This window comes from Carcharodon carcharias, chromosome 12 (genome assembly GCF_017639515.1).
Source record: "Carcharodon carcharias isolate sCarCar2 chromosome 12, sCarCar2.pri, whole genome shotgun sequence".
Classification (NCBI taxonomy): domain Eukaryota; kingdom Metazoa; phylum Chordata; class Chondrichthyes; order Lamniformes; family Lamnidae; genus Carcharodon; species Carcharodon carcharias.
The window spans coordinates 58969596-58991640 of NC_054478.1; the positions used below are offsets into that span (position 1 = coordinate 58969596).

At 42.3% G+C, this 22045-nt stretch overlaps 1 protein-coding gene across 1 annotated transcript; it reads right to left on the reverse strand.

Moving 5' to 3' along the window:
• Positions 1–19595: 19595 nt before the first annotated feature.
• On the reverse strand, positions 19596–20988 carry b3galt1b (UDP-Gal:betaGlcNAc beta 1,3-galactosyltransferase, polypeptide 1b). Its single transcript, XM_041201411.1, has one exon. It carries the CDS (start codon positions 20986–20988, stop codon positions 20008–20010), a length of 981 nt encoding a protein of 326 aa, XP_041057345.1. The 3' UTR covers positions 19596–20007.
• Between the last annotated feature and the right edge of the window lie 1057 nt (positions 20989–22045).

The following is a 22045-nucleotide window of genomic DNA, read 5'->3' on the forward strand; positions in this document are numbered from 1 at the left end:
AAGATGCTTTAGGGAGCTGCAGACCTCCAAATAATAAAAGGAAACCCAAAAATGCTGCAAAAGAATGTCCATGCAGCACAATCAAACACCTGAAAGCAGACCTCATAAAAAAAAAGTCCCCAGGTATTTATTTTAATTTTAAATCCTAACAGAGATTTCATCCTGCCCTTGGATAAGGGTTCATCAAAAATGTAAAGCCTACCTAGTTGATTGGCCCAGCTGCCAACTGTAAGGTTGGATGGGGCATGAAAAAATCGCTAACAATTGGGCTGTTAATGGGCTTAATTGCCCTTTTAATTGTCAGTGGGCGCTCTCCCAACTTTTGTGCGCACTCGCTGAGCGAACTATTGCGCGAGTACACGATGACATCGGGATGCTCGTCGACATCATCTTGCATAATTTCTTGCCTGTTCAGGTCGGGCGTGTGACTGCCCATGGGTGTAAAATTCTAGCCATGATGTTTCCATCTCAATAGATTGGAATTTGGGAAGGTACAGTGATGCAAATTGGGTAGCCATCTTTGGCTACAGGCTCAAGTCACCTTTGGTTTCTGCTTTTGAAAGTTCAATTCAGGTTTCAGCCGGTGGATTAATAATCATTATTTGACATACAGCATGTTTTTGTGACACCATTAAGTGACTGTTTTCAAACTAGACAGTACATAATGGTGGCACATGGAGGCTGGCAGTGACTCTGTGTGTCAGTGTCCTACCCTGTTTGTTTTCAATAAAACCTCTCTCTCAGCATAGGTGAAGCGAGATGCTATCCTTCTTGCAGACCTTTTGCCTTCTGTGGCTTTTAATCTTCTCTGTTACACTGTTTACGTTGACTACTCCTTTTTCAGTTACCTAAGAACACAAGAAATAGGAACAGGGGTAGGACATTTAGCCCCTCATGCCTGCCCCACCGGTCAATAATATCATGGTGAATTTGATTGTGGCCTTAACTCCACTTTCCTACATTTTCCTCAGAACCCTTAATTCCCTTGTCAATCAAAAATCTGTCTAACTCAACCTTGAATATATTCAATAACCCAGCCTCCATTGCTCACTTTGCACAGCATTCTGCAGTCTCGTTCCACTTTAATGATATTCTGCTTTTCTATTCTTCCTGCCAAAGTGGACAACCTCACAATTTCTCACATTATACTTCAATTGCCAATGTTTTGCCCACTCACTTAACCTATATATACCCCGTTGCAGACTCTTTGTATCCTCCTCACGGCTTGCATTCCTACCTAACTTTATATCTTAAAAAAATGTGGCTACAATACAGTCAGTCCCTTCATCCAAGTCATTAAGGTAGGACATAAAATAGGTGAGGCCGCAGTACTAATCCCTATGGCATTCTACTAGTTACAGTTTGCCAGTCTGAAATTGACCCATTTATGCCAACTCCCTGTTTTTTGTTAGTTAGCAAAACTCTATCTATGCTAATATATCGGCCACAACATCATAAGCTCTTATCTGATGTTGTAAGCTTTTATGTGGCATCTTATTGAATGCCTTTTGGAACTCAAAATACACTACATCTACAGATTCCCCTTTATCCACCCTGCTTGTTACACCCTCAAAGGGCTCTAATAAATTTGACAAACACTATTGCCCTTTCACAAAGCTATGATGATACTTCCTGATTGTATTATGATTCTCTAAATATCCTGCGACTACCTCCTTAATAATAGATTAAGACATTTACACAATGACAGATGTTAGACTAACTGCTCTGTAGTTTCTTGCTTTCTATCTCCTTCCTTTCCTGAATAGGAGTTTTTTTTTGCAATCATCTGGGACCTTTCCAGGATCTAGGGAATTTTGAAAGATTACATCCAATGCATCTATTATCTCTACAGCTGCTTCCTTTAACACCTAGAATACAGGTCATCAGGTCCAGGGGTCCTGTTAGCTTTTAACCCCATTAGCTTTCCTCGTTGTCTCTAGTGAACATGACTATTTTAAGCTCCTTGTTCCCTTTTGCCTTTGTTTTTTCTACTACTCCTGGGATGCTTTCTGTGTCTGCCACAGTTCAAAGTCTCTGGCACTTACTTGTTTCACATTATTAATTCTCCAGCCTCACCCTCTAAGTGACCAATGTGTACTTTAGTTATTCTTTTTCTTTTTATATATTGTAGAAGTTTTTACTGTCTGTTTTTGTATTTCTTGCTGGTTTTCTTTCATACCCCAATTTCTGCCTCTATTATTTTTTAGACATCCTTTGCTGGTTTCTAAAATGCTCCCAATCTTCTGGGCTACCACTAATCTTTGCAGAATTGTACATCTTTTTCTTCAATTAACTTCTTCAGTTAGTCACAGATGATGCATCCTTCTCATATGCCTTTCTTAATGGAAAGATCCCTTCATTGAGAGTTATGTAATATCTCATAGAAAGTCTACCATTGCTTCTCTACCAGCTTTCCTTTAAACCTATTTTCCCATTCAACTTTAGCCAACTCTGTCTTCATGCCCTTTTAATTTCCTTTATTAAGTTTAAGACACTAGTTTCAGACCCAATTTTCTCACTCTTAAACTGGATGTGAAATTTTATCACGCTATGATAATGTTGATCTAGAGGATCCTCTACTATGAGGTCATTAATTAATCCTGTTTGATTACACATTACCAGATCTAAAAAAGACTGTTCCCTGGTTGGTTCTAGCTTGTTTTGTCCAAGAAACTGTCCCGAACACATTCTTGTGAATTAATTCTCCAAATTACTTTTGCTAATTTGATATATCTAATCTATATGAAGATTAAAATCTCCCACTATTATTTTACCACCTTTCTTTTATGCCTCCATAGTTTATTGATTTAAACTTTATCCTACAGTGTAGGTACAATCAGAGGGTTATAAATCACTTGCACCAGCTACTTATTTCCTTTTCTTATCTCTACCCAAACTGATTTATATATTGATCCTCTGAACCAAGATTGTTTCTCACTATTGTACTGATCTCATGATTAATTAACAGAGCCACCTCATCGCCTTTTCTTTTCTTCCTATCCTCCCAAAAGGATATCTTTGAATATTCAGATCTCAGCTGTGGCCACTTTGCAACAATGAGCAGAATTTTCTCAGATTTGCACTAAGTGCGGTAGCAGGTGGGTAAAACAATGTTTTCCTCATTGGCCTCAATGGCGGGTTTTCACACTGTATCATCCCAAACCTGCCTCACTATTTATGCGCTCCCAGGAAACATGCTGTTTCCATGGTGGGTGGGCTCTCATTCACTCACCAGCCATCACCCTGCCACCTCATCATGCTGGGCGCTGTGTTTAAAGTCCAAACACAAACACAGCGCTCATTGTTTCCAGCTCACCACTGCTGCATGGAGGATGTGGCAAGCAAAGGAAAAAATACCACAGCCCCCCACTCCAATGACGGGTCGCTCGAGCGACTCCTGGATTCTGTGGAGGCCCACTGGGATGTCCTGTACCCACTCCCTGGCCACATGATGGGCAGCAAAGTGACCAATCCAGCTTGGGAGGCAGTGACAATGGTGGTCACCGCCAATGCCCTTCAGAAGAGGACAGCTACCCGGTGCCGCTAGAGGGTGAATGATCTCCTCCGTTCCACCAGAATAAGTCACTCTTCTCACACTCTCAACTCACACGTTCACAAGCCCAGCACACATCCTCAGGGCCCTCACTCACTGCCAGTTCAAGGAACATCACCATTCACTCTTTCACACACACACCGTCATTGTCCTCATCCCGTCCATGGGACCACTCACCACCCACACAGGCCAGGCATACTTTTCATCAGGCCTGGCAGGTATCTTCCTTACACTTGCTCCATCTCTATCCATGCAGAACAAGCTGGTACACAACAAGAGAGAGAGGTTGCTGACTGATGGCAGAATGCCAGAAATCAAGGTCCTCACAGTTTTTGAAAACAGAGCCATCCAGCTGTCCAGCCATGATCTGAACTAATCCTGTGTTGATGGCAAGGTCGGCGTTGCTCTACCAAGTGAGTATCCAGCAGTGCAACATCCATCAGACAACCGTGTTGTGAATGATGTGTCCTCTTCCACAGGCCACTGCCATGCAATAATTATCTCTCCTTACTTTTGCAGGCACATCTGCCAAACAGCCGAGGGACTCCATGACCCACAGCCTCCAATCAAACCCCGAAGAAACCTTTGGAGACGAGTCTGGAGGCACTCTCCCTGACGTCCCTTCACAGCACTCACCCACACCAATGCAGAGAGACACGCCTCAGCACGACCTAACTTTAGAGTAGCGAGGGGATCACAATCTGGTGAGCACATCACACTGTCTGATCCACAGCAGGCGGAGGCAGGGACTTCCCAGGTGTCCGGCAAACGGAGGACTGCTGGAGGCCAGAATATTGCTAAGTCCAAGTCAGATGATGAGCCTCTGGACTCGGTTATGTCACAGATGCTAGAGCTGTAAAGGCAAGCTCAGGAATATCAGGAAGGGATTTCCACTGCAGTCCTCAGATTGCAAGGCATGATAGAGGAGTCTGTCTGTCTTCAGCCTGAGGTGATAGCGCTGGCATCCCAACACACTGAGGTCAACACTGATAGGGTGGTGGTCACCATGGAAACAATGGCCCAGGGCCTCGCTCCTTCACTGCTGCGCGGGCTCAACTCCATCGCTGATGACATAGTTGGCTTCCAACAGTGTGCACATGAGAGAGGAGCCAGGCAGCTTGATCTCACTCCAGCTAGCCCTGCTTCTCAAGGAGTCAGCCTTGGGCCCCGCGCACCCCCCTAACACCATTTGCCTCTGAGGCTGGACAGCAGTTGTCCCCAAACACCCCCCAGCCCACCCACCCCGACAACAGTCACCTCTGTGGCAGGGCAGAACTTCACCCCGATCCCCCGATGCCCCTGAAGCCTGCAAAGCAATATGTGACCCTGGTGAGCTCTGCAGAACAATGTTCTTCACCCACCTCCAATTCCCCCAAAGTGAAGGCTGCCAAGTGCACTTTGCCTGTGTGTTGTTGTGAAACGCGTCGATGTGCTTTTCCACTGCCGTGGATGGACGATTGGCGGGGGGTCCAAGAGCCTGGCGGGATGGCTTTTTAATGATATGCTGATGCATTACCATGAGCTCCCCCATGACCGTTGGTGGGGGAAGTGGCCCGCAGTCGGCAGGTTGAGCAGACCATCGTGACCTATTGTCCGCGCATGCCACCTATCATGCCCTCTACCAGCGGGCACAGAAATTCTACCCAATGTGTCTATAATGGCTATCATATCATGCTCATTTATTTCTATTTATAATTTTTTAAAAAATCATTTATGGGATGTGGGCATCTCTGGCTAGGCCTGTATTTATTGCCCTTCCCTAATTACCCTTCAGAAGATGGTGGTGAGCTCCCTCCTTGAACTGCTGCAGTCCCTGTGATGTAGGTACACCCACAGTGCTGTTAGGGAGGGAGTTCCAGGATTTTGTCCCAGCGACAGTGAGGGAACGATGATATTTTTCCAAGTCAGGATGGTGAGTGGCTTGCAGGGGAACTTCCAGGTGATGGTGTTGTGCTATCAATTCATTCAACTTGTTACAAATGCGAGATGCAACCAGATGAAGAACCTTTAATTCCATATTTTTTAAGCAATTTTCCCTATTCTGACCTTATTTGTTGGTGCATTCTTGTTTGTATGCTGTGTCCCTTCCTGTCACACTCTGGTTATCATTCCATGCATCACTACCTTGCACTACAGCCTTGTCCTTTCTCTTTAACTTGCCAAATCTCCCTTCACACAAACCCTACTCCCACCCCCCCCCCCCCCCCCCCCCCCAACCCTGCCCCAATATTTAGTTTAAAGCCCTCTCTGCACCCCTAATTGCATGATTTGCCTGTACACTGGTCCCAGCCTGGTTCAGTTGAAGGCCATCCTGATGGTACAACATCTTCTTTCCCCCGTACCAGTGCTTCATGAAATGAAACCCATTTCTCCTACATCAATCTTTGAGCCATTCTCTAATCTTATTTACCCTATGTCAATTTTTTTGTGACTCAGGTAATAATCCATAAATTATGTTTCCACATATTACAGCTGCAACACCCCACTTTCACTGCGATATGTATTATGTCTAATTTCACTAATCAGATTTCAAGTTTAGAAATATACTTAACTATTGTCTATAGTTCTACCAAGTAATTTAATTAGTGAAGCTATAAACTTAATGCAATACTTACATCTCCCCAGTAATGGTTTATCTACTGCCTGTGTTTAGAGGGATAAAATCTTAAAAATCTCTACAATCACCTATCTGCTCACCCAGTTAAAGCCTTGAACTTTCATCAAGCTTCTGGAGGCTGAAAAAAATATAAAAGTCAGCATTTCCTCCTCCCTTTGTATTGAGTTCTTATCTGCACCAAATTCCCAAGTAGGCACCTGTACCTCAGGCTTCTCCACATTCTGTGCTGCAGTGTTGGGCTAGTGGAAAGGAGGGATACAACAGAGGCAATTGATTCAATTGTCTCAATCCTAGTGACAAAGAAGTCCATGAGCTCCTCACATTTGTTGTTTGAAGTGAGGGTGAAGGAGACAAGGCAAAGGAGTTTAACATGATGGTTTGCACCAGAGAAAATTAACTGAGGATTGATTATCTTTGCATTCTAGAATGATCCTGGAATAGCGAGCAGTCATAGTGGTTGACAGCAGGGCCCAATAGTGTTTTACGTGGGCCAGCCAAATCCAACGGTAGATGGATAAACCAGTTCTCCACCATATCCTTTCAAATCTGCATCCTTTGAACTTAAGGGAGCATAGCAAGAGGAAAGGCCTGGTTGAGAGAGAGTAATGTTTTTATCGGGACTAGGACATCAAAGGTAGAGGTGTGGATGTGGTTAAGTGAATCAGCTGCTGCAGAAATGTTGTGGCAAACAGAAGACCAAAGGCTAGATAATTGGGATCTTAAAGTGCAGTTGCAAGTGGATTTCTGGTGCCAATGTCTGCACCTGCATGATGGAAATGTTGTGGGGGATACAGCAGGCCACCACAAACTTGGAAACTCACCCATTGTTCTGGCAGGCTCTGCTGAGTGGTCCATGCATTGGAATAGTTGCTTGAGCATGCCAATGGTCAACTCAACTATTCTCATTATATGCACGTTGTCCGTGCATGCTTGGGTCATGGGTGGGAGTAATGACCCATGGGTGCAGAGGGCAACCTTTATAGCCCAGCTGCCAACATCTGGTTCTCCTTGGAGATGGCAGGAAGGCCCACTGCATTAGAATGAAGATATTGTTGCTGCTGCCACATACCAAGCTTTCGCTGACCTGATGTACTGTATATGGTTGTACAGCAACTGCATTTTTATGGAATAGTAGCCCTTGTGATTCCTACACTCCTCCATGTTGACAAGGGACCTGCAGAGACATGAGACCAACTGATAACTCCCTGCACAATTGGGAATTCTACTATTCTGACATGCCTTCTTACCCGGCTGAGCATGAAAATGATGCATTTGCCTCGCATAGCAGATACCACCTACATGCGTTCTCAGATGCATCCATGGATGGCATTCTGGGAGATATTGGACACATTCACTGCTTCCATCTGGAAGGCTAGCGCCCCGTCCTGCAACGGGAGCTACACAGACTGCATCAGAAGTTTAGTGCCCCATTTTCTGCCTTCAGGGCTTCCATAGAGCCAGCACCAGTGGTAATATGGAGCCCAATTTCACAGCCACTATCTTTTAAAGGAAAAGTAGGAGGACATTTTGAAGTAGAGGTAGTAGGATTAATTTTGGATTGCTCCAAAGTACCAGCTCAGTAATTTCAGTTTATTTTTAATTAGTCGTTCATGACAAGACCATCATTTATTGGCCATCTTTAAGTTGCTCTTGAGAAGGTGGTGATGTGACAACATATTGAACTGCTGAGGTTTGTGTGGTAAATGTACTCACACACTGCTGTTAAGTAGGAAGTTTCAGGATTTTAACCCAGTGATGATGAAAGAACAGCAATATTCTTGCAAGTCTCGATGATGAGTAAACTGAAGGTTAGGGTGTTCCAATGTGCCTACTTATTCTGGCCCTTCCAGGAGATAGAGGCTGTGGGTTTCTCAGTTGCTGCAGTGCATCTTGTAGATGGTATACACTGCTGTCACTATGCACCAATGGCAGAGAGGGAGGATCTTTAAGGTGCAGTAGGGTTGCCAGTCAAATGGATTACTTGATCCTTGGTGGTGCTGAACTTCTTGAGTGTTGTTGCAGTTCCACTCTTCCAGACAAGTGGAGAGTATTCCTCCCCTGACTTGTGCCTTGTAGCTTGTGGAAAATCATAGGGGAGTTTGGAAAGGAGGCACTTGTCTCAGAGTACCCAACCTCAAACCTGCTTTTGGAGCCACAATATTTATGTGACCCCATCCCCTCAACATATTGATGGTTGGAGAATTTGATAACAGTGCCACTGAATATTAAGGGGAGGTGGTTATACCACAGAATTACAGAATTTTAACGGCACAGAAGGGGGCCATTTGGCCCATTATGTCTGCACCGGCTTTCCAAATGAGCATTATGATCTAGTGCCATTGCCCTGCCTTTTCTCTGTACCCTTGAACATTATACTCTCTTAAAAACAGAAAATGCTGGAAATCTCAGCAGGTCTGGCATCATCTGTGGAGAGAGAAACAGAGTTAAAGTTTCAAGTCCAATACGGTTCTTCTTCAGAAGAGTTTTTTCATAACTTTCTGTTTTTATTTCAGATTTCCAACATTCACAGTATTTTGCTTTTATTTTGGTGGTTATACTGTCTTGTCAGGAGTGGCCATTATCTGGCATTTATGTGGTGCACACATTTCCTAAAACTGATCAGCCAAAGCCTGGATGTTGTGCAGGTCTAGCTGCAACTTTCAGCATTTGTCGCCCATGCCTAAATCTCTTGAGAACAGTTAAGAATCAACCACATTGCTGAGATCTGGAGTTACAGGTAGGCCAGACCAGTTGAGGACAGCAGATTTCCTTCCCTAAAAGACATTTGTGAACCAGATGGATTTTTACAACAATTTGGTGATATTTTCATGGTCACCTAAGATTGGCTTTCAATTCCAGATTTTTGTGTAATTAACTGAATTGAAATTCCACCAGGTGCAGGGATGGGATTTGAATCCATGTCCCCAGAGCATAAACCTGGGCCTCTGAGTTACTAGTCCAGCGACATTATCATTATATTGCTGTCTCAATTCAATGGGCAGGATTTTACCATTGGCGAGCGGGGGCGGGGCCTGTTCACCAATGCATAAAATGACGCAGGATGACGTTGAGCGGAACCCCCGACGTCACCACACCCCATTTAAATTTTCAGGAAGGCAAGAGCACAGCAAAATCAGCTGCGCGCCCACCTACCTGTCAATGGCCAGGTGGGATGAAGTCTTATGTAGGGTTTTAAAAATTTTAATAAAGTTTTGTTGGAAATTATGAACATGTCCCAACTCATGTGACATTATCACATGAGGGGACATGTAAGGGAATTTTTTTTCTTCTATTTTTAATATTTTTGCACATAGAATGGATATCCTTGAGGCTGCACTTAGCCTCAGGGAAATGAGTGTGCTCTTTCATGCGCATGTTCGAAAGAGCGCACTCTCGGTTTTAGGCATTCCCCCCAGCCTGCACAGGGAACGCACGGCCCACGTAAAATGGTGCTGCACCTCTGATCGGGGGCGCCGATCGGAAGCATGCCCACATGCGCCCGCCCATCAACTTCCCCCACAACGGGAGGAAAATTCAGCCTAATGTCCTGGGTCTTCAAAGGAGTGGCAATCATCGTCGGATTGCCGCTCTGCTTGAACTTTGCTCTGACCTGCAGCTAGACCACACTTCTTACCGGCTCTTCTGAGCTTGGCTTTACCAGAAATACTGAGCACAGCATCCTTCCAAGAGCTCCGCCACAATGCTCTGGACATATAGAGTTGAGGGGAGACAGGACACACCCATGTTTATGGCACCAGCTACCGTACAATATGTTTAAAGATCCAGTGTGAATGTTAATTAATAGGTGAATGGTTGAATGGGTAGGCTGATAGAATGGGAAGGGTAATTGGTTAGGGTCGGTGAGGTGAGTTTATTTTAATCTATTCTTTCATGGGGTGTGGGCATCGCTGGCTAGGCCAGCATTTATTTCCCAACTCTAATTGCCCTTGAGAAGGTGATGGTGAGCCACCATCTTGAACCACTGCAGTCCATGTGGTATAGGTACACCCACAGTGCTGTTAGGGAGGGAGTTCTGGGATTTTGACCCAGCAATGGTGAAGGAATGGCGATGTAGTTCCAAGTCAGGATTGTGAGAGGTTTGGAGGGCAGCTTGCAGATTGTGGTGATCCCATGTATATGCTGCCTTTGTCCTTCTAGATGGTAAAGGTTGCGGGTTTGGAAAGTGCTGTCGAAGGAGTCTTGGTGAGTTGCTGCAGTGAACCTTATAGATGGTACACACTGCTGTCAGTAGTCAGTGATGGAATGTTTAAGCTGGTGGATAGGTACCAAGCAAATGGGCTGCTTTGTCTTGGATTATGTCAAACTTCTTGAGTGTTGTTGGAGCTGCAATCATCCAGCAAATGGAGAGTATTCCATCACACTCCTGACTTGTGCCTTGTGATGGTGAACAGGCTTTGGGGAGTCAGGAGGTTAGTTACGCACCACAGAATTCCCAGCCTCTGACATGATCTTGTAGCCACAATATTTATGTGGCTGGTTCAGTTCAGTTTCTGGTCAATGGTAACCCCATAATGTTAATAAAGGAGGATTCAGTGATAACAATGCCATTAAATGTCAAGGGGAGATGGTTAGATTCTCTCTTGTTGGGGATGGCTATTGCTTGGCAGTTAAGTGGCAAGTAACGTTCACACCATACATCAGCCCAAGCTTGAATGTTATCCAGGACTTGCTGCATATGGACACAGACTGCTTCAGTATATGAGGAGTTGTGAATGGTGCTGAACATTGTTCAATCGTCAGTGAACATCTCTGCTTTTGATCTTATGATGGAGGGAAAGTCATTGATGAAGCAACTGCAGATGATAGGGTCTAGGTCACCACCCTGAGGAACTCCTGCAGTGATGTCCTGGGACTGAAATGATTGCCATCCAACAATGACAACCAACTTCCTTTGTGCTAGGTATGGCTCCAACTAGTGGAGAGTTTTACCCCAATTCCAACTGGCTTAAGTTTTGCTAGGGTTCCTTGATGCAACACTTAGTCAAATGTTGCCTTTATGTCAAAGGCAGTTATTCTGATCTCACCTCTTGAGCTCAGCTCTTATGTCAATGTTTGGACTAAGGCTGTAATGAGGTCAGGAGCTGATTGGCCTGGCAGAAGCTAAACTGTGCATCAGTGAGCAGATTACTCCTGAGTAAGTGCTTCTTGATATTACTGTCGACAGCCCTGTCCATCACTTTGCTGATGTTCGAGAGTAGACTGATAGAGCAGTAATTGGCCAGGTTGGATTTGTCCTGCTTTCTGTGGACAGGACACACCTGGGAAAATTTCCACATTGCCGGGTAAATGCTAGTGTTGTAGCTGTACAGGAACAACTTGGATAGGATGCAGCTAATTCTCGAGAACAAGTCTTCAATACTATTGCTGTAAAGTTGTTAGGGCACATAGCCTTTTTAGTATCCTTTGTAGATGGGTATGGTGTGCGGGGTGGCAGGTGGGTAATGTGGCTGGTGACAGAGGTGGTAGGTCAGTGAGTTGGCAGGTGGATAAAATGGCAGGTGAGTGAGGTGGTAACTGGGTAAGGTGTCAGGTGGGTGCAGTGATGGGTGGTTGGGGTGGCAGGTGGTTAGGGTGGCAGATGGGTGGGGTGGCAGGTGGATGAAGTGGTAGGTGGTAAGTGGGTATGGTGGCATTTGGTAATTGGGTGACGTGGCAGATGTGTAGGGTGACAGGTAGGAGTGTCGGTAGGTAGAGTGGCAGATGGGTATGGGTAGCTGAATCGGGGTAGTAACGTTGGGAGCTAGTCAGGTTGGGTAGGGCTGATATTCAGGTCTGGTTGGGGGTGGTTGGGAGGTTGGGGTGTAGTGTAGTTGGGAGGGGGTAGTTGGGTGGTGTCAGGGGTTAGATGCTAAAGAAAGGTGGTTGGGGGTGGTCAGGGGGTCAAGTCAGGTTGTGGGAGTAGTCAAGGATCAGTGTGAGTATTTGGGGGTCCAGTTGTGTATTAAAACTAACCTAGGACTTAGACTAGGGGCAGAGATTTTTGTGTCCGTTGGTGGTGGACATGTTTGGCGGTGTGAGCGAACAATATGGTAAGGTGGCCAAAAATTGGTTTCACAATATTGTGAAACCAGTTTGCAATTATCCACTCTGCCCGTCAATGGCGGGCCACGTTTCCCACCGTCAGACATCAGGAACTTCATTGTAATACATCTGCACATCATTATAAGCCCAGCTTGCTGAGATCATCCTTCCACGTTGGATCATCTGAGCACATTGGCATGTATAAGCAGCATGCAACTGGCGAGCTGCATTTCGTTTGGGACTTTTGAGGTTTGTTTGCCTACCTTGCTTAGGGCAGCACTCGTGGTCATCAGCGCCAGGCTTCGCAGACAGCACATCACTTATTGGGGGGGGGGGCTCACGGGCAGGTCTCTACCTACCAGACCAGCTGTAAGGCAGGGGTGGCTTTTCAACGGCTGCAGAGGTAGGGCTTGCTTGGGGCAGGCAGAGAAGTGACCTCAGACAAGGGAAGAGGTTTCAGGGTGAGGGCTGTACTGGAGAAGTGGGGTATTGCAGGGTGTGTGTGGGGACACAAGTTGATCTGTGCAAGTGGCCTCAAGATGGTGAGGGCTGAGGAGACAGTCTTCAGAGGAGACCTGGCCAGATGTAGATATGAGGGTGTGTGTCAGAGTGAGGAGTGGTGATGACCCTTGGGCTGGCAGTGAGTGAGTTGCCAGTGAATGTGTGATGGGCTTGAGTGTGTGAGTTTCGAGCGATGAGATGGTTGCCTTACCCTGGCGGCATGGATAAAATCATTCATCCTCTTTCTGCATTGGATGGCCAACCTCTTCTGTGCAGCTTTGGCATTGATCAACACTGCCATTGCCTACCAAGACAGTGTGGTGACATGATGGGCTTCCAAGGCATCCAAAAGGCATTCCAGGATCACATCACTGAATTAGGGGTTGTGGGGGAGGAGTGGTGGTGGGGGGGGGGGTGGGGGGGGAGAGAGAGAGAGAGAGGCTGAAGTCTTCTTGCCTTTCAGTGCCATGTCTTCTGTGCAGCAGTCCAGGGCTGTAAACACTTGGAGGTGTGCTTACAGCTGCATTTTATATATGGCGCTCAGCGTGAGGAAGCGGTGAAGTGACAGCGTGACCGGCAAATGAGGTCCCGCCTGCCATCAAACGGTGTGTTTCCTGGGGACGCATGATTAAGGAGGCGAGATTGGGATGATAAGACGTGAAAAGCTGCCATTGTGGGCAGCAGTTAAAACGTTCTTTTATCCACCCGCTACTGCACTTAGTGCAAATTTGGGATGATTCCACCCTGTGTCTTTTTCTGTCTACCATTTCCTGGGTAACTATTGAGATGAGTACATCGGAGCTATCCCAAGCTTCCAACTCTAACTCAAAGTCAGAGACATTCACTGAGGGTCCTGGGGAGCAAAGGAATTTCCCATTGAAAGTTCATAATTACCGGGCAATTCCCATGGAGGTCTGCGTGTCAGGACTTCCATAGGGTCACGACGTGCATCTTGGGTCGTATGTCCTGATAATCCAGAGACTGGAATATTTGGGCCAATGTGTTACTGTACTGTTCTCTTGTTGATAACTTGTGCACTATGGATTTCCTGTGTATCACTCCTGAGTGTAGCCCAAATAGAGACAATAGTTGTGCAGCATTTCATTACTGCAGATTGCAAAATCGCGTACTGTGAACCAGGAATAGCCTGTTCTATGTTGGCTATGATTCTTCATGCTTAGGGCAGTTTTTCCATCATTATGTCCAGCAACTCCATTTTAACTCCATTATTGCCTTGTTTCCACCAGGCTGAGGGAGTTAAAACTTCCCCCCATCCCTGTAATATATGAAGTGCAAGGGAGATGGTAGTATAGTGGTAATGTCACTGGATTAGCAGCCCAGACGGCTAGGCAGATACTCAGGGGAAACAGATTCATATCCCACCATGGGAACTGGTGAAATTTAAAATTCAATTAAAAACACCCTGATCCATAGGGAAACCAGTAATAAACAAATAATTCATTTAATTGTGTTCTTTGATTACAAGCAACACATATATATAACTGCTTTAAAAAAAGTCAGTAGACTTGACTAATATACATTGCAGGCTAATACCTGTCACATCAAAACAAAAGATTGAAATATACTTGTTGCACAGAAAATGCAGTTGTTACTGTAACTGGCATTCAATAGTGTCTTCTGACTCATTTTATAAAACTGCTTGCAAATAGGTATATAAACATACAAAGATTTGGCTTTTTGAGTGACATTACCCATAGCGTAGTATTTCATTTGATATGCAATACTATTATAAAGTTCCTAAACATTTATGCATAATAGCTATGTTACTTGATTTGTATGGTGCTTCCACACCATTTAGATGGAGAATTTATTATGTAGCAAATATTTACTCAGTTGTGAGTTAGACCTGAAACTATGAGCATGGATGTTACTGCAAGTAACCCTTTGATGCGCTGATATCAAATTTCGCTTGCTTTAATCTTATTGGCAATATTTATCTATTTTATTTTAATTGGATTAATAGCTATGCTAAAATAGCACAGGGAAGGGAATTTAACAAAACAATGTATTAAGCATTTGCACAGTAATGCCACTGAGTCATTTCCAGGCTACAACTTCATAGGTGCGTTTAGCTGATTAAAAGTGTAGCTTATCTATATTCTTCCATTAATTGAAATGGGAAGCTCACATATCTGGGAAAGAAAGCAATGCTCTTAGCACCCTTGCTAAAATACAGGAAGGCATACAAATCAACTTGAAGAGTGGGTGGATAAATGACAAATTAAATTCAATATAGAGGTGTGTGGGATGGTTTATTTGGCTGGATCAGCTAAGAAACTATATGCAGCAGAGGAGCAAGGGGACTTGTGAATAAAGAAACATAAATTGCTAAAAGTAGCAACACAAATTGATAAGGCCATAAAGAGTGCAAACAACGCACCAAGATTCAATCCTAGAGGGTTAGAATGCAGAAGCAGGGAGGTAATATTAAATTTATATAGAGCCTTTGGCCATTTGCTGTACTGTGCACAGTTCTCAGCTCCTTACCAGAAAGTATACTGAGGACCTGTAGGTAGAGCAAGAAATACTTGTAAGGGTGCTACCGGATTCCAGGTAATGCAACAACCAGGAATGCTGAGCAGGCTGAGGCTCTTTCATCTGAAAAATGGGTGACTAAGAGGAAATCTGATAGACATCTTTAAAATTATGAATGGGTTTAATAGCAAATTGTTTCTACTTGTGGGTGCTCCAAAGCAAAGGTGCATAAAAAGATGGTCACCAACAGATCAGAAAGAAGTTAGGAGAAATTCCTTTGTGCAAGGGACTGTAGAACTCACTGTCACGAGAACTTTTTGAAACATTCATTCATTCAAGGGGAGGTTTGGTGCATAGATAAGGGAAAAGGAAATAAAGGGATAAGGGGCAGAAGAAAAGGGGTAATTTGGATTTGACACGTGGAGTATAGTTTCTGTACTGTAGATTCAATGCAAGCTCATAGCTGCAACTAAGTGCAGAGCAAAATATACGTTTTCTCTAGCTAAGAAAACGATGAGCATATGAACCTTTTTTTTTTACTGATCCACTTTTAAGGCACAGAGAAAAAGCGGGAAAATGGAATTAGAATCGATAGGTCAGGTGTGATACCAGTGCCAACACAGCTATAATAGGCCCATTCTTACTGAAACATTCTACCATTAAGACGACCAAAATTGAAAACTGTATGCAGAATAAGATCTTTTCTCCAAAATAAAGTTAAAGGTGGTAAATTCATGCATGTAAAATTATCATAATATAATAACACTTTAAAAAATTCTTAAATCAGAAAGTTTTAAAACCTTTACTTTTGATTTATCACTTTTACCATTATTTGGCTGTTCTTTATGGCAAAGTTGTTACTAATTATTTTATTTTTATATTACTGAACTTATAGATATTACTTGAGTAGCCTCTTGTATTTCTATTGATCTGCCCTCCATTCCTGAACTGCAATCCCAAATGAGAGAGACTTTTCTCAGCAAGTTTAGCCACAGAATGTTAAGGTTTAGCCTCATCATATGATTTATGCAAGTTTATCCAACATATGGGCCTATAAATTGTATCAAAGTGGGATCTGGGTGTAGCACACATGCCTAAACAGGTTAATGGCATGATCATGTCAAATTGGTCTTCTCAACTTCTATATTACCAGTGCCTGGTACTATTCCCAATCTTGGCTTTGGAGGCAGCTTGCCAGTTGTGGGCATGGAGGGAAGAGAGTGAGGAGTGAAATTGGCTGCAAAAACAGAATTACCTGGAAAAACTCAGCAGGTCTGGCAGCATCGGCGGAGAAGAAAAGAGTTGACGTTTCGAGTCCTCATGACCCTTCGACAGTGAAATTGGCTAGCTGGGATGCAGACCGAGGGCCTAAGATAAGTCTTAGGGAAGGTAAATGTGTGGCAGAGGTGGAAGGTGCACAAGCTAGTAACAGCCTTAAGTTTGCATATAGAGCCAGGAGAAACACTCTTTCACCTCTTTTAGACGCAAACAAAGTTTCAAACTTGTCTTTTGGGTGGTGACTTCCAGTTTCCCTTTAAGGACCTCTGGCTTAGCTACTCTGACCATAGTTTGCATGTGTGCTGTGATCACACAAAGCCTAAAACAGGAATTAGGCTTGTGAATTAAATAGGCACACTATCTTGGGCCTGGCAGTTCCCGTTTCTTTGCACAAAAAATGGAGACTGCATCATTAGATTTCTAGACGATTTTTTTTGCACTGCAAAATCAACTCTTACCACTCAACAAATGATATTAACAGCCACCATGAGGCAGTCACTACCAAGACAAGTTATATAACCAAAGGCACTAAGGGTAGAGTTTTCAGGTCGGTGAGTGGGGGTGGGACCCACTCGCCGACGCGTATAATGACGCGCGGTGATGTCAGGAGGTTGTGAGCCTGCCGAACTGTCAAAGGCCTATTAAAGCCTGTTAAAAATGAATTGAAATACTTGAATGAGCTGCCCGGGGACGGGGTGAGATTTCATGAGTGTTTAAAAATTCAATAAAAATTTTCAAAAAATTCATTGACATGTCCCAGCTCATGTGACACTGCCACATAAGGGGACATGTTTTAAAAGCTTTTTAATTTTTTAAGTTTAAAGTTTTTAATTTCTTTATTTTGATGTTTAAAACTTAAACAAATTTCCCTGAGGCACAGAGGTCCCTCAGGGAGACATCTCCGCTCTTTCGCATGCAGGCCCTGACTCAGTGAATCTGCCCCTCCCCCTCGCCCATCGCCTGCATAGGGAGCGCTGAGCGCTTCCAGGTGAGCTTCACGCTGGGCGGGCCTTAATTGGCCCACCCACATAAAATGACTGTGAGGCCCTGATGGGGTTCGCACCCCTCCCCGCATAATCCCACCAATGGGGGGAAATTTCTGCCCTAAGGGTTAATTGATACTCATCAATATTTCCTTTAAAGCAGTATTCATTGCAGCATTGTATATATCTGCTGCTTTGAATAGAAAAACAAATCTAGTTTCTCATCTTGCTCTGGATTTGTCATTTTAAGCATGTTCTAGATCTGAAGTTTATATATGTTTATCCACTTATGCTTACATTATCCTTTTAACATTTTAAGACTAAAGCTGGATCATCCCTCATTTAATCATCTTTTGGCCAGTTAAAACTAATTACATTTCACAAGCCTTTCCTCATAATGCAAGGCACAGAATGATCCTTATTGATTTTTTGCAACCTTTCTGAACACGCTACACCATGATTAATCATAATGCCCCACTAAAGATTAAATATTCATCCTATTTTGTAAATTCAGTATATTTTTGTAAAAGCAGTGAGGCAGCCTGTGATCATCGTTATTATGGAGCAAATCCAATAGCAACTTCTGGACTATGCATGTGCGCAGTCAAATGTGGAAATCTGGAATTTGCTGTTTCACCACAGGCTGTGCTATAACAGAGCCTTGCTGTAGGCATTGAAATACATGAAATGCAATGATGTTGGGGTACTCGACCACTTGTTATCCATTCAATATGCCAGAAAAAGTTAGGACTGGAGCATTCAGAAGCAAGTAAATTTGCAACAGATTGATAAGTGGCAATTACAGCGAAACTACCTCTTTCACTAAAACTTTAATTTTAAAGTGTGTGTGAACTCACTCCTCCAGAAGTTAATTGGTGTTGGCAAATAAAAAAATAGAATTAAAATAAGTAAATAAAATAATTACTTCACCAGAGAATTGAATTTATACAAATCTAAATTTTAGGCATTAAACAAACCATTTGCAGCCAAATCAACTTTATGTGATTTTTAAAAAAATGAACACAAAATAAAGCATTCAGTGAACATTTTCAGTTTGTTTCTCTTTTAAAACAGTGAAAAACAGTAACAGCTCTATTTTACATTTGAGAAAACGCATACTGATTGTAGGCTTACAGTGTCCTATGAAGATACAACACCATTTTACAGCAATCGGCGTTCAATTAGTTCTACATTTGTTCAACTCCAGTTTTTGCATTTGAATCTAATTTAGTTCACATAACAAAAAGATGCAATCAAACGCAAACTCACATTTCAACCACACCTACTCTGAACACTGAAAAGTTCCTGAAATGTTTACTGAATTATTATTTATTGAACCATTAAAATCTGTGCTATCAGTTTTTCATTAGACAGCTTGGCAGAGGAGACAATAGTGATATCATAATGGGAAGACATTCGACTGTCTCACTTTTGTATGCACAAACATGTAAGAGTTTCTTATATATTTGAATGCCAATTGATAAGTTTGATTTCAACCTTGAATCATTTAAACAGTCCTTAATTTGACGTGACAGACAAAATACACGGTTGCAAATGTCTGAATCCTCAACTATACCATAAATAAATTGTCAGCACAATTTTAATGTTGGACAAAGTTAATATGCTCAATATTTACATACATACATACAATATAACTACTAAAATTACCCAATAATATGTTACCTAATCCACACTTAAAAAGACACTTATTTTCACACTATTTACGATAACTAAATATGTTGCTAAAATCAAATGCATTAAAATACAAATTTCTTATTTACCTTCATCAAATTATAATCTGACATATTTTGGCAGAACTATATCCAGTACCTGCTGTAGGGTAGATAAGATAATGCATTCAAGGTAACCAGATGCAGCCTTCTTAAAGAAAAATATTAATTCTTATATATAATGAGTGAAATAAAGATGGATATTATGCAAGCTAAGCAAGTCACATTGTACTGGATGGTTTGACCAGTGCCACTTTATTTGAGTTCTGTAATCCTAAACTAAACTTGACCTTTCATCCCTCTTCTCTGGTCTGTGTTCTGCTTATTTGATTTAATTTATATGAAATACTTAATTTACCAAAAGGCAAATTGAAGTTGAAAATCTTGACGTTTGCACATTCCTCTTAAGCAAGTAACACAATTATATGAGCAATAAATGTACAATAAATATCGCTTTTAGCAATAGTACTGTTCATCCCTTGATATTTATTATGTCAATACACAATCAATTTTAAATGAACTAAAACATACATCAAATTTATGTTTTACTCAAAGTATACAATCCTACAAACGAGAGCATTTCAATTAATTACTGTTTATGATAGTAATTGCAGTCATTAACTGTTAGGTTAAACTATTCAGTATTTATACCTGTGACAGTGGGTGTCATAATGAGCAGTTTAAGCTACTTTTCTGCTGTAAAAACATGTTCACTGCCTTTCATAGTGAATTGACATAGATCGTTGATTGGGGATTGAGTGACAAGTAGAAGCATTTGTAAATCATTTATATATGAATTTAGTATATTTAGCATCGAAGATGTTTTTTGCTTGACATCTCATTCCAAATCCTCTGCATTTCTTCGGGAGATATCTGGTGCACTGTAATTAGTCTACGATACCTGCACAGACTGTATGAAACCTTCCAGTGATTGAAACCACTATTCTGAAAGGGATGAATGCCAAGCTTCCGCAGGCATAGTCCAACATAGACATCCTCAAGATGCAGCATCCTAGTGTGAAGAGATGTCTTGTAAATAGCTTCAGCCACATCTGTAGAAAATACATACCCAGTGCCTGAACAGAATGGTGGGTAATTGTTGTCAGGGTATAAATCTCTAGGCATATACCACTTGCTGCGAATGTCTCTTATAGGTCCACCATTAATGACATAGCCAGTAAAATACCTTCTCCGAGGCTTTGTGTTTGGCTTAAGTAATTTATAGATCAAATTGTCCATATTAACAAAAATATCACTATCAGTTTTCATTACATACTTTGCTTTTGAACAAAAGTTGGCTATCCACTTCACGCCCATTAAAGTTTTCAGAGTAAGATTATGGTAGGAATCCAAAAAGTCCTCCACAATGATGTCATGAAAAATTTGGCTCTCCTGTTCCACCATCTCATTCAAAACATTGTCTGTGTTTTTTCCAAGCAGAAATAAAGTGATCACTTGTATTCCTTTGAAGTTGTTTTCATCTCCCCATGTTTCCCTTATGGCCTGTCGTGCATCAAACTCTTTGTGTGTTGTGCTTACAAGAATCACTAAGAATGGGCTAAATTGCTCACATTTGTTAGGCTCATTAATAAGGTAATTGAAATTATGTGGATTCAGTGACCGAGTTCGAATGTTAGTAAAGCTGAAATTTTTTCTCTCAACTGTAAGACGGGCAAATGAACTGTGCCCAACATAAGAGGAAGAGGGACGAGTTGCACTCAAGTACCAAAGAGCACTTGCCCAGCAAACAACTGTTAAAATATATAAACATGAGACCTTAGAAGCCATTTTGATGTTCCTTTTATGTTACATCACGTCACATGTAAGCGAACATTGCTGCAGAATCAAATTGTTGATTTTTGAGGCATCTGCCATTGTGTACAATAAGCTCATGAAAATTCAACAATTCTGTAAAAGCAGAAATCCTTGCTGATTCTTTGTAAGGTCACTCTCTTCATGGCTAATTGGCGTAGTTTCACAGATATCTGAAAAAAATATAAAAAAAAATTAATATGCAACTTTACAACACAACCAGCTGGAAACTAATGGTACTACTGTTTAAGTTCCATAACTTAGTTAATACACCTTTTTGAAATTGTTGCATTATTAAAGTAATGTAACTAGGCAGCATCAAATTAAGAAATTTGAAGATTGTACTGTGAAAAGCAAACAAAGTTGCTGGCTATGGTAATTCAACTTCCTTGTACCAAAAGAAAGAATGTTCCCTCCGCCAGGAAGTACTGTACTTTTACCTAGATGTCAACATGTAGTAAAGGGTAGGACTCATCCTGTTATATATGTTATTCTGTAATATAAATCAGAGCCAGTGTGCTCTCTTGGACTAGTTTGATCACCTAATGGGGTCAGAGAGAAAATTTCCAGGTTAGTTTCCCTACTTGACCATTTCATTTTTTTTGGCCTCTTCAGGAGATTACATAGCTGCAGTTGGGTGGAGAATGGTATGTATTGTGATGCATAAGGCATTATTAATGGTGTGGGACAGGCTGAATTGACATTTTCTATCCAGCATTTTCATATATTTGCATATTACTATGTATCACTACCTCCTTAGTAGCATATCTTTGCTACTCAGAAAATACTGTCTCCACTTCATTTTTACAATACATGTTAAAATAATCTGCCCTAGTGTTCATGAACATTCCTGTTCTTCTTAGACATTTGTGTTGAAGTATGCACTACATGGTAAATACGTCACCAGTGGGATGTAAAACAGGCCAACAATTCATGATCACTCCACACTAGCACAAAGGCAAAATCTACCCAAATAGATTCTAAAAGTTACCTTACTTGTAAATTACACAGGTGCAAAGAAACTTATTCCAAA

Excerpts from the sequence above, each read along its gene's own strand:
- b3galt1b (XM_041201411.1), bottom strand. The coding sequence starts at position 20,988 with ATGGCTTCTAAGGTCTCATGTTTATATATTTTAACAGTTGTTTGCTGG.